Source organism: Pelophylax lessonae (genome assembly GCF_965119305.1).
Source record: "Pelophylax lessonae genome assembly, chromosome: 1".
Classification (NCBI taxonomy): domain Eukaryota; kingdom Metazoa; phylum Chordata; class Amphibia; order Anura; family Ranidae; genus Pelophylax; species Pelophylax lessonae.
The window spans coordinates 269129668-269145612 of record NC_138768.1 but is presented as its reverse complement, the minus strand read 5'-3'; the positions used below and the strand labels follow the sequence as shown (position 1 = coordinate 269145612).

Sequence of the window (15945 nt, the reverse complement as noted above, 5' to 3'; positions counted from 1 at the left end):
TTTGGGTTCAATGTTGCATGGCTAAGCAGTCACAGCCTGGTAATGAGGAGGTATTGTAGGCTGGTACTCAAGTGGTTAAATTGCCTTTTAAAAGACATAAAAAGTATTTTGTAGAATTCTAATAAAAAGTACAAGTTACCACAGTGATGGTTTTATCCCAGCCTGCCCTGTCCTTGTACACACAACTATAACCTTAATTTGTAGAGCTAATCCTAATCCTGCTGCAGGCTGCTTCCATTCCACAGATAGGGCACTTGCAGGTTCTGACGTCATCAGCAGTCGCCGACTGGAGACTTCTGGAAATCAGCTCGTGCATGGTAAGAGGAGTCCTGGCCTGGCAGCTGTCAGTGTGACCCAGAGCTCGTGTGAGTTCCAGCTAAGGTCATCATGCCCCGAGGTGGTCGCAGTGTCTCTTCTCGCCAAGCTGCCAGGTAAGATCTCATCTACCATGCCTCTTCTGAGAGAGGATATCACAAGGTCACAGGGACAATGTCACCACCACAAGGGGACACATTGGGGAACACAGGGACTGCTTTGCTGACTGTGATCTCTGGGGACAGACTGATCAATACAGGGACTTTATGGCTGACTGTGATCTGTAGGACTGACTGATCAATACAGGGACTTTATGGCTGACTGTGATCTGTAGGACTGACTGATCAATACAGGGACTTTATGGCTGACTGTGATCTGTAGGACTGACTGATCAATACAGGGACTTTATGGCTGACTGTGATCTGTAGGACCAGGCTGGTGCAAACAGGGACTGCATGGCAGACTGATCTGAAGAACTGAGAGGGAAATACAGGGACTACATGACAGACTGTGGTCTGAAGAACTAACTACATAGCACATTATGATCTGAAGGACTGACTTGGGAATACTGGGACTACATGGCAGACTGTGATCTGTAGAACTCAGTGGGAAATGCAGGGACTACATGGCAGACTGTGATCTGTAGAACTGAGAGGGGAATACTGGGACTGCATGGCAGACTGTAATCTGAAGGACTGATTTGGGAATACAGGGACTGCATGGCTGCCTGTGATCTGTTGGACTGAGAGAGGAATACATGGCTGACTGTGATCTGAGGACTGATTTGGCAATACAGGGACTGCATGGCAGACTGTAATCTGAAGGACTGATTTGGGAATACAGGGACTGCATGGCTGCCTGTGATCTGTTGGACTGAGAGAGGAATACATGGCTGACTGTGATCTGAGTACTGATTTGGCAATGCAGGGACTGCGTGGCTGACTGTGATCTGAGGACTGATTTGGGAATACAGGGACTGCGTGGCTGCCTGTGATCTGAGGACTGATTTGGGAATACAGGGACTGCGTGGCTGCCTGTGATCTGAGGACTGATTTGGGAATACAGGGACTGCGTGGCTGCCTGTGATCTGAGGACTGATTTGGGAATACAGGGACTGCGTGGCTGCCTGTGATCTGAGGACTGATTTGGGAATACAGGGACTGCGTGGCTGCCTGTGATCTGAGGACTGATTTGGGAATACAGGGACTGCGTGGCTGCCTGTGATCTGAGGACTGATTTGGGAATACAGGGACTGCCTGTGATCTGAGGACTGATTTGGGAAGACAGGGACTTCATGGCTGCCTGTGATCTGAAGGACTGATTTGGGAATACAGGGACTGCGTGGCTGCCTGTGATCTGAAGGACACTTCCAGAGTTTGTTGGAAATAAGAAAAACTAGAATACTGATTCAGCCAGGATTTTCAGGGATATAAGTAAGCTTTTTATTAATACTGTGATCTAAGTTTTTTTTTTTTTTTTTTTTTTTTTTTTTTTACAGCAGTTGATGGCGATTTGCTAAATTACTGGTCATTTTCAAATCCACATATTCAGTAATTAGACTGAGGGGGATAGAGGCAGAATAAATTATTAACATTAACCTTAGATCACTTGATATGTTCCAAAGGTCAAGCAGTGGTATTTAAAGCTCACTAGCATTTGTTCCCATGATCTGGTGCTTTATGCAGACTCCAGAAGTATCCATTGAGCACAGTGGAAGATTACATTTGATCACCTTTGGGTAGTGATAGTGGTGCTTCTAGAACTTTGTAGCATCTGCCTATTTCACAAGTATTGAAGGTCACAGGTAGAGCTTCCTACAGACACCAGTTTCCCCAAACAAAATGCACATTGGGGAATTTATCATACTGGAGCAGACAGGACCTGGAGCAGATATACATGTCGACCAATCAGCTTCTAGCTTTCTGTTTCAAAGTTTTCCTGAACAAGTTGAAGGTTAAAGCTGATTGGTTGGCATGCACAGCTACTGCGGTATGATCAATGCCCATTGTTTGAAAACTTCCTAGTGGCAAAATGAATACTTCAAAGGACTGTAGAAGTATACAAATGAGTTTGTAAGAATATTTACTAGTACAGGTCCAGCTTGATGTTGGTTTTAAAGCTGAACTCTAACCAGGAGGAATGTTATATCATTGATGGCATAGTCCACCTTAGAGACCATGGGGTTGATTTACTAAAACTGGAGAGTGCTTTTGTAAAAGCTTAGGCTGCATTCACACATGAGCACTGGCGGAATTGCCGCGATTTCAAACAGCTGATAAAATGTGGGACATGTTTGTGATGCCATGGCACCCCAATTGTGCCACAATTGTCGCTCGTGAATCGCGCTGCAATTGCAAAAATTCAAAATGGAACATGAAGTTCTTTTGGGCGACAGCAGTGTGCATTACGATTGCAGCGCGATTTACCATGGCACAATCGTGGTGCAATTAGAAGTAATAGCATTGCAAACGTGTCCTGCGTTTTGCAGCCATTTGAAATTGTGGTGCAGAATCATGGCAATTTTGCCCGCGATCATGTGTGAATGCAGCTTAATTGAACAAGCTGAAGTTAGAAGCTGATTGGCTACCATGGACAGCTGCTCCAGATTTTGCACTCTTCAGTTTTAGTAAATCAACCTCCATGTTACATTTTTTTTATCTATATTTAGGTTTAACATAAAACAAAGTTACATTCCCCAATTGCCTCCCACCCCCATCCAAACTGCCTCCTACTTACTTGAATTGAGGGATGCTTCTTTCTGCAGCGTTTTGTGTAGGGATGCACCGATCTGGCTTTTTTGGAACCGATACGGAATCGATCCGGAGCTACACACAAAGCAAGCGGCTGCAAAGCCGCTGCTTCATGTGTGTGGCTCCTCCATTCACAGGCGGAGTGCATCTGATATCACTCCGCCTGTGAGCCGTACCTATACAGGAAGTAGCGGCTCCCATCCCATACTATCACTGCACCTAGTAAGGGATGGCTGAGCCTTTACTCAGCAAAAACCGGATCGGCCCGTGGGACGGCTGAACTTTACCAATCTCCGATCCAGCTATTTTGTCTGGATCGGGGCCGATTTCCGATCCGAATATCAGATCGGTGCATCCCTAGTTTTGTGAACATTTCAATTTAGTGTTTGTGGCTCCGCCCACACAGGTGCGTCATCCATTTACAGGGATCTGTGAATGGGAGGACAAGTCCCATCTACCACTATAACAGAGGGACTCCCATATTGGCACAAGTGCAGTGACTTCACCCATGCAGCCCATTGTGTACTTCCCCCAGCCCCATAACAGAAGGTTTGTACCTCCGTACAGAAGGGGAGTTGGGTGTAAACAATACAGAGTGCATTATAACCACAATGCACTGATCAACGTTGCAATACTCTGCAGGCTTCAATGCAGCCGGGTTGCAACCAACCCACATCCATTGATTGGCTGGATATGTGAGCATTTAGCAGCCAGCAAGTAACCTGTCCATGTTCTACCCATAAATGCCCACTACATTGGCTTACTTCCATGATGCTGCAGTGTCTGCACAGATACTTCCCTGGCACTCAGCAAGAATCTGTTGGCATTGCATACAATAAAAGGATCAATTACACAAAAAGTAAGACATTTAAAAAAAAAAAAAAAAAAAAAATGTAAATGTGTTGTTATAATGAAAAGGGGAAAAAGGAGATAAGGGTCAAAAGTGACAGGAATCCCAGGGTTCAGCTTCTAACAAGTTAATCAGCGCAATTCAGGTATGTCTAAGGGCCCATTCACATTATGCGAACATGCACCTGATCAATTCCAGTCACTGCAAGGGCACTTAGAAAACAATTGTTCTCTATGTGCTCCATTCACACGCCAATACTGGCGTGATGTGCAGAAAAATGCAGATATCACATCAGATGGCACTGCAACGCACCGCAGTGCAGAGATTTAAATGAAATGTAACTTTGTACACTTTAAATAAAGTAAAAAAAAAAAAAAAATGGAAACAATATCGCACTGCCCCTAACTGTGCCACAAAACAGAAACCAACCCTTTTGGTTTTGCAGAGGGTAGGGAAATAATAAAACGCCTGTCAATGCCACCCATCTGAAAGGCAATCTGTGGATCGACTTCTCACCACCATATTTTGCATTATGCCACCTCCTCACCGGCTGTGTCAACCATTGAAAGCCTGCCGCAACCATGATGGTGGTGCTGTCTGCCAAATGTGACCTGTGCTATAAGTTATGCCCCACTGTTAATCACGGCTTACTTGTGGCTGGGCGTTTGAGGGATGGTAAAACTGCCAGTTTTTGGCCCCCCTGATGCCCGTGTAAACAAGGCCTAAGTGTGAGGAAATTGTTTTAAAGGGGGTTCCCTCATAGACAGTTGGCACTGGAATAAGTGATCCTTTTTTGAAGATTTCTATTCCTATTCCAGTGACCACTCAAAATGTGGAATTTCCTCTCATTTTTAGTCCTGGGGACAATGGTCTTTAGGATAAATACAGAAGGTGAATTTCCTTAGCGAGGACACAAAACAGCCAAAGAATCCTGACAGGTTTTCTAACCCTTACCTAATTTATCCAAAATGGCCACCAAATTGGTTTTAGACCCCCGTTTGGTATTTTTGCGAAGGTCAGGTAGAGTATGTTCTAGTGCAGGGATCTCCAAACTACGGCCCTCCAGCTGTTGCGGAACTACACGTCCCATGATGCATTGAAAAACTCTGACATGAATAGGCATGATGGGAATTGTAGTTCCTGAACAACTGGAGGGCCATAGTTTGAAGACCCCTGGTCTAGTGTTTTGGTGATTACAGGCTTTTCCAGGTTTTGGTTGAGGTAATATTCCAGTATGTGGTACATTTCTGTATTCCAGATGTATATTCGTTATGAATTGAATCCAGTAAAAGTCTATAGTAATATTTTTTCTGTTTCTCTGAACAGCCCAGCACCTTCTCATGCTCCGGCTCCAGCACACCCACCGCCCTCGGCTGTGTCCGCAGCCCCAGCTCCGTCTCAGGGGCCAGGGCTGATGGCTCAGATGGCTACTACAGTAGCTGGGGTAGCTGTGGGCTCTACAGTGGGACACGTTCTTGGTGGAGCCCTTACTGGCGCTTTCAGTGGAGATAGCTCGGAGCCAGCAAAGCCCGTTGTACAGGTTAGTAATACCTCTGATTACTGGCCATTTGTAAGGAAACTTTGGGGGTTATTTGCTCATGAACTCTGAGACTGGTCATGGGTCTTCAACAAGTGGATGCTCATTGTATACGTTCTACACACTCCAGGTTCTCCCTATTATTGACATATATATTTATTTAATAATAAATTCCTCAAATTGGTGGGAGTACATTGGAAAGGATCATTAGACAAAAACTGAATTTAAACTCAACCCCTAGAGGACAGAGCAGCAAAATATAGCAAATCACTGGACTAAATTAAACTGTCATTTTATTTTTAATCAAAAAAAAAAAAAAAATTAGAATGTACAAATTCTAATATTAAAATGGTACCACACACAACAAACATGCCTAAAATCACACATACTCTCTCATAACAAAAGAACATTTGTTTGTATTACGCAGTGTATCTATAATTATGTATAAATGTGGTAAGGGGTGGTGATCCTAATAATAGATGGAGTCGTTTTGGTCAAAAATAAGTTCTTGTGCATGTGAAATATAATTCATGGCACCCAGCTAAAAGAAGAGCGTTTCTTCCCATGATCTTCCCATGTCAGCCAGAGTGGCTGCAGGGGAGAGGAGAGAGTGCTCTGACAACTGCTAGTAAGGCCTGGAGTGGTGACAACACTCATTGGTTCCATGGCCTATCCGTTGTCAGCGCTCACTCCTCTCCCCTGAAACTGCACTGGCTGACAGAGGGCAGCCAAATCACATGACCACACTGGAGTGGCATGAAGATAGGTAACTATATACATCTTTTTTTCACCGGTAATTAGCATAGTTGTTAGGCCTCTTTCACATGGCCGCTCCGTATGTCCGTATATCACCCCATTACCTGTTTGCGCGTGATATACGGACATAATGCATGTCAATGGGATTGCGGATGTCCGATCGGATTTGCATCCTTTCGGTTCTGTTCCGGTTTTTTGAAACGGAACAGAACCCTATTTTTCTTCCGTTTTAAAAACGGAAAGGACGCAAAATCGGATGTCAGCGGTGTCATCTGCTGACATCCGCAATCCCCATAGACTTACATTATGTCCGTATATCATCCGCAAACGGATGGGATGATATGCGGACATACGGAGCGGATGACACGTCATCCGTGTCCGTGGAAAAAAAAAAAAAGTGCCTGAGTGGAGGATAAAAACGGAGCGGCCGTGTGAAAGAGGCCTTTGAAGTGGGGAGGGAACAGTTTCTAAGGCTGCATTCAAACATTGGCATTTTGATTTGCTGCGTTTCTACCCACAATTTCAAAACATTGAGATCTGAAAGACAAATTGCACAACGCACATTTCAGATGCCATTCATTTAAAAATAGGAGAAGCAGTTCTGTCATGATTGTCGCCCAATAAATTGTGCTGCAATCCGCTACGCGTGAAGCTTGCCGCCCAAAAATTTTTTTACGAGCTTCTTTTGGGCAGCATGCTTTACACGATGCAGTTTGCCAGGATTGCAGCGTGATTTATCTCACAAAAATCGTGGCAGAACCGCACCACGTTTTAGGTGCCATTTAAATGAATTGCATCTGAAATGTGCGTTGTGCTATCTGTCATTGACATTTGGGTGTTTTGAAATCGCAGGCAGAGTTGCGGTGATTCAACTCGCGATTTAAAACAGCCAAGTGTAAATACAGCCTAAGGGTAATTAGTGTTATGCTTGGTTCACACTAGTGTGACTCCAAATTCGCGCAATAACCAGTGACTTTGATGAGACTTTGATGCGACTTTAAACTCTGGCACTCAAGTCACAAGAAAGTCTTGTCAAAGTAGTGCAGGTACCTTTTTAAAGGGCAAGTACAGCCAAAGCTGATTTGGCTGTACTTCTCCTGTGGATCCCAGGAGTGCAGTTTGCTCTGCACTCCTGCAACCTGTTTTCAGCAGACAGCGGGTTGAAGTCAACTTTCTGCTGACATCACAGAGCCGGTCCAGGCTCAGGCAAGATTGCGACCATATGGTTGGGATCCACCCACATGCCTGGACCAGCACAGGCTCTTAGTGAGCCGCTAAGAGCCTGAGTCAGCCATTCCCACCCCCTCCACAGCCCAGCGCTCCAGTGAGGAGCTGTGGAGACAGTGGTGACTGACAGCTCTCTGCTCACGGAGCTGTGAGAACCGAGCGATTGATCGGCAGTGTTTGATCTCTCGGTTCTCGGTGTTAGAGCTGGCGGGGGGCAGACGCAGCATCCCACCCAGGTAAGTATGATTCTTAAAAAAAAAAAAAAAAGCAGATCTCAAACTTTTCTTTTAAAGTCGCATAGATTGGAATGGGTGCCATTGAAATCAATGAGCTGAAACTTGTCATGCGTCTTTGGAGTTGCATGAGAAGTCACACTAATGTGAAGAGAGCCTCAAGCTGGAATTCCACATTAAGGCCCCTTTCATACATACATCATTTCATCAGTTCAGTCATGTTTTTTTTTTGTTACCTGTTTTCCATCCTATCCGTTTTTTTAATGGATGAAAAATAGAGCTTTCATCCGTTCAAAAGAAACGGATGATGGTCATCCATTTACATCTGTTTTTCTATAGGATTGCATTGATGCCGTTTTTTCATCCGTCAACGGACAAATGGACAGCATGTGTGAAAGGGGCCTAAATCTGAACTATGGGAAATATAAAAGCCCTCCTTTGTAGTGGGGCTGTGCCCGCATTGTAAGAATTACCTTCTTCTTTCTGTCTAGGGGACCTTAACCCTTGCAGTGCGGGTGCAAGGATGGACTTTGTTATCCTGGGGGTTCAGCTTTACCTGTTTCTTATTTTTTCCATTCTGCTGTGTCATTCTGGATTCCACGTGAGATGTGGGTTATGTAATCTGTGTAGCATGCTTACAAAACCTGCCTTGGCAGTCACATGCCTCACCAAGGACTTCATGTCCTTCCCTGAGCAAACCTTCATTTAAATGTACAGTGTGTGTGTGTAGTACTTTGTGACGTATTTTGTAGCTTTCTATATTGCAGCTTACCAATCATTAGATGTGGCGGCTGCATTAGTTTTCTTTTTATGGGCTTTTTCCCCGCTCTATTTTAACCAGGTGATCTGGCCAGTAACACACCTCCTGTACTAGAGTAGCCCACTCTGGAAGAAGAAGCACAGCAGCACCTGTGGATAGTAGCTTTGTCAGTCTGGGGGGAGGGGAGTGTTATATGTACTAGCAGATTTAAATATACTTTGATAACAGATTGAAGCTAAACTACTGCTAACACTTTTTAAGCAGTAAGGCTCCATGCACACTGGCTTTAAGCATAACACCACTTTTGTTGAGAAAAAAACATTCCCCTCTGGGTGATCTCTGTACATTACAAGGATTGTAACAAACTTTGTTGCAGATTTCTACCTTTTTTGTTATTCTGAAGAAACCATTGTTTGTTCCTCTGTGCTGAATGGGTCAAATGGGAGTGGTTTCATAATTATCTGTCAGCTGTGGCAGGTGCAGAGCTCTAATGAGGAAATCTGCTGGGCCTGCATCCCTTTAGACGTGTTCCTATTGGGATTATCTTACCAAAAATGACATTTTTATTGCAGGGGATTCCAGAAATCTGAATTGTATCTTATTGCAGACTTCTGGGAAAATTGGTGAGCCAATCACACAAGCAGGAAATGATGTTTCTGGGGTGTGGTCAGTATACATTCTGTGTACAGAACAGCTAAGTGGAGTTACCCTTTAAAAATCGCTCCTTCTACAGGAGTTTTGTGTTTTACCCGTAGAAGCAGCTCAATGTTATCCAATGTGTCCATGCAGGTTAGAGGCACATTTTGAGCTCAGCGTTTAGAGGCAGAAAAAAACCCTTCTGGTTTGCATTTCCCATTGGAGCTTTCTGGCGGAAAAAAAAAAAATCTATATGAGCTGGCGTATTTTTTAAGTCCAGTGTGCATTGAGCCTTACACTAACTGTTTTTGTTCCTTTTGGGATGAAGGATTTGCACAAATGCGCTTATCATTGTAAGCACCCCTGTCAGTGGTTAGTGGTTTATTCTCAGCCCTCTAACTGCTACAACTGCAGGACAACAACAGACTTGTTGGTAGGATCACCAAGCGAAAATAAAGTAAAGAAAGCCTAAAAAAAAAAAAAAAACGAAGGCAGCCACCACATCCAAGAATTGGTAAACTGCAATAAAATAAATGTTTCTATTTGGGTGTAATACTGCTTTAAGGCCTCATTCTCATCTTGCCATTTGGGAATGTGGGCAGAATTGCTGCAATTTTTGCCCGCAATTGCAAATCACACTGCAATATGTTCAAAATGTTCCACACGTGTTTAGGTGCCATTCATGTTTAATGGCATCCCAAACGCAGGGCGGTTTTGGCATGATTGTCATGAAGCAATCTGGTCGCAAAACTTGTCGCCCAAAAAGGAGCATCACGTGATGGGGTTTCTCGCGATTGTTGCATGATTTTTTTGCATGGAAAAGCCATACTGGGATTAAGATGCCATTAAAAATGAATGGCACCCAAACACATTATGCATTTTAGCACTATTCCAGACATATGGCCATCCATTTGGGGGGTCGAATTGGATGAAAACGGACAGGTTGTCCATTTCATCTGATCTCCCTATAAAGGAGAGCGGGGATCTGACAGATCCGTCTTTGCACAGTGAGTGGAGATGGACCTGTCATCTGCCTGCTCAGTGGGGATCAACTGAGCGATCCCGCTGAGTCGGTGAAAATGGATCGGCCCATGTCAAAGGGGCCTTAGCTGTATGTAAGCCCAAACAAACTCCTATTTGCTTCCTTTTGGCCTGTAAAATATACCAGTACATGCATATTGTTATATCTGTTTAGGAAGTGAAAAAAATGCTTGTGTGTCTCATCAGAAATCCAAACCTGTGCTGTGCAGTTTGTGTTCGCCCCGCTAGTTCTCTCAATGAACTACAAAACATCCCCTATGTTCTGGATGGAGGAGTGTTTGTGTAGTTCTGTTACTCGGTTACGGTTTTTGTGATTCCAGAAAAAGGTGTTGTCAGCCCACAACATGAATGAGCTAAGTGGCAGAACCAACTGGTATTTTTCTTTATTTGCAACATCCTAGATGGGGAAATATGAACTGCATATGTTTTTCTTTTTTGATCCTGACTTATATATTAAATTAATCATGTTCTAGGGCAATTCACTTGCTTGCTGAGCCTCTCTGCTGCTGGTCTTTACTGATCCACTTGCTCCCCTGCCACCCTATTCATCTATTGAAGCAGTGTGACATACCTAGCCTTCCAGGTATGGCGAGAAATATGGCGCTTTCCCGTGCAAGTGGTATTAAAGCCTGAATTTTTCAACCACTTTCAGCAGCCAAATGAATCAGTTTTTGAGTATGCAGTTTCTTTATCGTGTAATCCCTCCTTATGTTCTTTTTTTAAGCTGGTGCCATGACTGCTGCCCCAGGTGTCTTGTTTGTCAGGGTGGCTTCTTTCTCTTGCAGCACCCAATGGAGCCACTTTTGTATGCAGAGACTAGAGTTGTGCCTCCCTACACTGTGTGCATCAATAGAAACACACAGCCTAGGATGGCAATGCATTCTTCTGCTCCTCCCAGACTGGCTGGAGACTGCACTGTCCACTGTTCTCTCTTTCCTGTGAAGGCCAGAAGTTTAGGGAAGCTGCACTGAGAGAACAGGAGCCAGCAACATTGAAGGTTGTAAGCCGCAAAAGCTGAAGTAAACATTTTAAGTGTAATGGTGAATGTTTATTTTATTGTGATCAATGTATTTATTAAATTAAAAGTGCAGAGGGTCTTACTACTTCAAAGTTCATATTACAGCCTCTTCATTGGACAATGTCTACCATGATGTTCAAGGCAGTTAATTAATTACTCTTATGAAGTTCATTCTTTGTTGTTTTTCCCATAGGAGGCTCCAAAGCCCCCCACCTACGCCCAGCAGCCACAGTCTACTTATGGCCCCTGCTATTATGAATTGAAGGAATTCTTGAATTGTGCTAACAACAACAATGACCTGATTATGTGTGAGGGATTTAGCGAAGCCCTAAAGCAGTGCAAACAAAATTATGGTGAGTTATGAAGGAGGAAGGGAAACTCATATGGGATTGTTTTCATATATCCATGTAATGATTCTTATTGCAGGTGGAAATACATAATAGGTGAATAGACTAATGGTTCGTTGGTAGCATGTAAAAAAAAAAGTCTCTTTCCCGGGTTGTGTAGGCAAAATATTGGAAAAAAAAAAAAAGTTTTGGTAGATTGTTACTAGAGATGAGCAAATAATGGAAAATCTCCTCCTATGATTCAGTGGAGCAGTCCCTATTGGTCTCTCACCCAGGATGATTAGTGGACTGGTAAAAAGCAGCCTAATGGACCATCTAGCACAGGGGTCTTCAAACTATGGCCCTCCAGTTGTTCAGGAACTACAATTCCCATCATGCCTAGTCATGTCTGTGAATGTCAGAGTTTTCCAATGCCTTATGGGATGTGTAGTTCCGCGACAGCTGGAGGGCCGTAGTTTGAGGATCCCTGCAGGTCACTGTTCTGTTTGCAGGATGGCAGCAGGACTCCACCAACGTGAAGCTTGCACTTTTGGAGCATACATTGCTTTCTTATTATGGTCACTATGCACTCACACTACAATCTCCTAAACTCTCAAGCCAGTTTGCCATCAGTAAGACCAGCCCTACACCTACATAGTTGTTGGTGGAAATAAAAGAGATTGTAAAGTCAGACTGTAACGAGCTTTAGGCAACTTACATCCCAAGGGTAGGAATTCTTGCTCCATAACCTTCACAACTGCTTTGGTCAGCCCCTTCCTCTAGCCCAAGGGTCTTCAAACTACGGCCCTTCAGTTGTTCGGGAACTACAATTCCCATCATGCCTTGTCTTGTCTGTGAATGTCAGAATTTGACAATGCCTCATGGGATGTGTAGTTCCGCAACAGCTGGAGGGCCGTAGTTTGAGGATCCCTGCTCTAGCCTATGCTCTCTCACTCACATCTTCAACCTTTCCCCCTCTACTGTCATCTTCCTCTCCTCTCTACAGCATGGATAGATCACCTCCATACCTAAAAAGCCCTCACTGGACCCCACTAACCTGGACAGCTTGAAGATCCATCTCCTTGCTCCCATTACCCCCAAAATATTTAGAACACAATCTACAACTGTCTCACTGGCCACAACCTTCTTAAATATTTACAGTCTGGTCAGCATTCCACAGAAACTACCCTACTAATACTCGCTAATGATTTAATAATTGCTAAAACCAACGGACACTACTCCATACTCCTAGTACTAGACCAGGGGTATTGAATTAAAATTCATGGAGGTCCGATTAGCAAAATTTTCTTCCAGCAGAGGTCCAGATTGCATTTTTGCGTGATGACTCGGATTCTTTACATCACAGCCCAGGTGTGCAGGCACGACAGCCCATTCATTTGAATGGGCTGTTGTGTCTGTGTTTTCTGCTGGGAAAAGGCCCTGGCACCTTTTTAAAAACGCTGTCGCATTGAAACTGCATGGCGCGTATGTACCATGCAATTTCCTTGTGTGGGAAACCGCACCTTGTATTTCATTGCATTTAAGAGTCAATTGTACCCTGCACGTTTTCTGTGCAGCTGCTTATCCCCCTTTACATCACCACTCACAGCACTGTCCCCCTTCACATCACCACTGTCCCCCCCCCCCCCCCACACACACAGCACTGTCCCCCTTCACATCACCACTGTCCCCCCCCCCCCCCACACACACACAGCACTGTCCCCCTTCACATCACCACCCCCCCCCCCCCACACACACACAGCACTGTCCCCCTTCACATCACCACCCCCACACACACACAAAGCACTGCCCCCTTCATATATTCCCCCATCAGCACTGTCCCCTTCATATATCCCCCCATCAGCACTGTCCCCTTCATATATCCCCCCCATCAGCACTGTCCCCTTCATATATCCCCCCATCAGCACTGTCCCCTTCATATATCCCCCCATCAGCACTGTCCCCTTCATATATCCCCCCATCAGCACTGTCCCCTTCATATATCCCCCCATCAGCACTGTCCCTCTTGCATATCCCCCCAACAGCACTGTCTCTCTTTACATCACCCCCCCACACAGCACTGCCCCCTTATATCACCCCCACAGACCTGCCCCTTTGCATCACCCTCACACACATACACAGCACTGCCCTGTTAACACACACCCCCATAGCACTGCCCCCCTTTACATCAACACAGACCACTACCCTCTTAACATATCACCCCCACAGCATTGCTCCCCTTTACATGAAACACCACACTACCCCCCCCTGCACATGACCCCTGCTCCCCAATCAAACTTCACAGCCCTGTCCTCCCTTCACTCTCCTACCTTACACAGAGCGGAGAGCAGGAGGCGGGACAATCTCGAGGAAGACAGAGGAACAGCAGCGCTGCATGCATAGAGGCAGCCGACTGTGTGCCTCCCAGCCAATCACCTTCCGCCTCCCAGCAGCCAATCACCTTCCGCCTCCCAGCAGCCAATCACCTTCCGCCTCCCAGCAGCCAATCACCTTCCGCCTCCCAGCAGCCAATCACCTCCAGCCTGAAATGCTAATTCAGGCAGCTGCTTCCTCCATTCAATGCCGGTCCCGCCCCCAGTCTCAGTCCCGCCTCCTGCCATCCGCCCTGCTCTGCTAATGACAGCAGCAGAGACAGGGAAGAAATCCAGCAGCTGATGGCGGCGGTCCTGATGGAGCCGCCATTTAGTGATGCCCGTACTAGACCCTTTTATGGGCTTTGATACTGTTGACCACCTGCTTCTCCTCAATAAACTCTCCACTCCATTGGCCTCCAAGATTCTGCTCTTTCCTGGTCTGTCTGTCTGTCTCAACATTCCTTCAGCGTTACCTACAACTTTGTCTCCTCCTCTCCACTCCCTTTTTCTGTTGGAGTTCCCCAAGGCTCTGTCCTTGGCCCCTTTCTCTTCTTTATCTACACTTCCTCTCTTGGTCACCTAATACTTCTACGGCTTTCAAAACCATCTCTATGCTGATGACACCCAAATCTTTCACAGTACTCCTCACCTCACTCCTTCAGTCTTTTATGCATCACTAACTTACTAACTGACATATCGGCATCGATGTTGCACCACTTTCCTGAACAAAATCTTTCTAAAACCGAGCTTCATAATACTCCCTCCTGCCTGTGCCCCCTCCCCTGACTTCTGCATCAAGATCAATAATGCAACAATCAGTCCCTCCTCTCACACCAGGGGGTACTAGGTGTTAACCTGGACTATGGCCTGTCCTTTCAGCCCCAAATCCAATTGCTGTCAAAAGCTTGTAGACTTCACCTCCATAACATCTCTAAAATACACCCCTTTTGAACTAATGAAACAAGCTACCCATTCACTCCCTTGTTATCTCTCACCATGATTTATGCAACTCCCTTCTCATAAGCCTATCTCAATCCAGGCTACCCCCCTTCAGTTTATCATGAATGCTGCTGCCAGACTCCGCCACCTTACCAACGGCTCAGTGTCCACCACCTCTTGCAGTCCCCACACAGCAGGGCTGGAGTGAGAGAGGAAGAAGCAGCGCAGGGAGCCAATCTACTCATGTGCCGACAAGAAGCATGCAGATAGGAAAGAAAGCAATGATCACTAGTAGGGCTGAACCATAGTCGATGTGATATCGACTATCGTGCTGTGGGCGTGGGCGATAGTCACATCGCCGAAGATACGATAGTAAGGCATAGGCATTCGGCAGGGAGAAGTCAGGATGACTCACAGTGGTTGTAGCAGAACACAGCCTGACATCCATCCCACATGTTCAGTCTGCCTGCCTGCAGCTAGCCAGTTCTCCAGCTGATGGTAATATGATCCTAGAGTGAGGAGCTCAGCTCCTCCCTGTAACCAATCAGCGGCTCTCAGCACACTGACACTGAAGAACTGGAAACAAGCTTGTATTGTAACAGTTCAGAGTGAAGAGTCTCAGTACGTGTGGGACTGGACGGATGTCATGTCAGGCTGTGTTCTTCTACCTCCTGCCACCACTGTGAGTTCTGACTGTGCCTAATCCACACTGACTGTCACTGTCAATCCCTACAATAACATAAACCCTGGCCTGCCCTGGCTGTATGGTGCAATCTGCAATTACAATCAGAAGAAGGCTGCGCTGCTGCAATACTTCCATGATTTCCTCTCAATATTGCAATATATATCGTTGAAAAAAAATATTGCAATGTACTTTTTTCCCAATATCGTGCAGCCCTAATCACTAGTGATGCTGGAATTGAAAGCATCAATACTGCAGTGCGAAAGTATTCGGCCAGTATTACTGTTCATAATAGACATGGACAGATTGTATGGTATGCTTTGCTGTCTTCATGGCCTCTTAAATGTAATTTTTCACTTGTGTTTTCTGCAGGTATCTCTAACCTCATTTAATAGTCTTCTGGGTCCTCGCTGGACAGTGAAGAGCCATTTCTCAGCAGGATCAGCATCTTTTAATTCTCTACCCACTACATGCCCAGAGAGCATTGCATATGTTCTGGA

The 15945-nt window shown here is 45.3% G+C and overlaps 1 protein-coding gene across 1 annotated transcript; it reads left to right on the top strand.

Moving 5' to 3' along the window:
- The first annotated feature begins 276 nt into the window (after window positions 1-276).
- Window positions 277-15945, top strand: CHCHD10 (coiled-coil-helix-coiled-coil-helix domain containing 10). The gene is made up of 4 exons (XM_082261737.1): window positions 277-431; window positions 5242-5455; window positions 11317-11476; window positions 15818-15945. Exons 1-4 carry the CDS (start codon window positions 388-390, stop codon window positions 15835-15837), a joined length of 438 nt encoding a protein of 145 aa, XP_082117863.1. The 5' UTR covers window positions 277-387; the 3' UTR covers window positions 15838-15945.

Coding starts and splice junctions, on each gene's coding strand:
- CHCHD10 (XM_082261737.1), top strand. CDS start 388: ATGCCCCGAGGTGGTCGCAGTGTCTCTTCTCGCCAAGCTGCCAG. Junction 5,456..11,316: donor CAGCAAAGCCCGTTGTACAG/GTTAGTAATACC, acceptor TTTTTCCCATAG/GAGGCTCCAAAGCCCCCCAC. Junction 11,477..15,817: donor GCAGTGCAAACAAAATTATG/GTGAGTTATGAA, acceptor TGTTTTCTGCAG/GTATCTCTAACCTCATTTAA.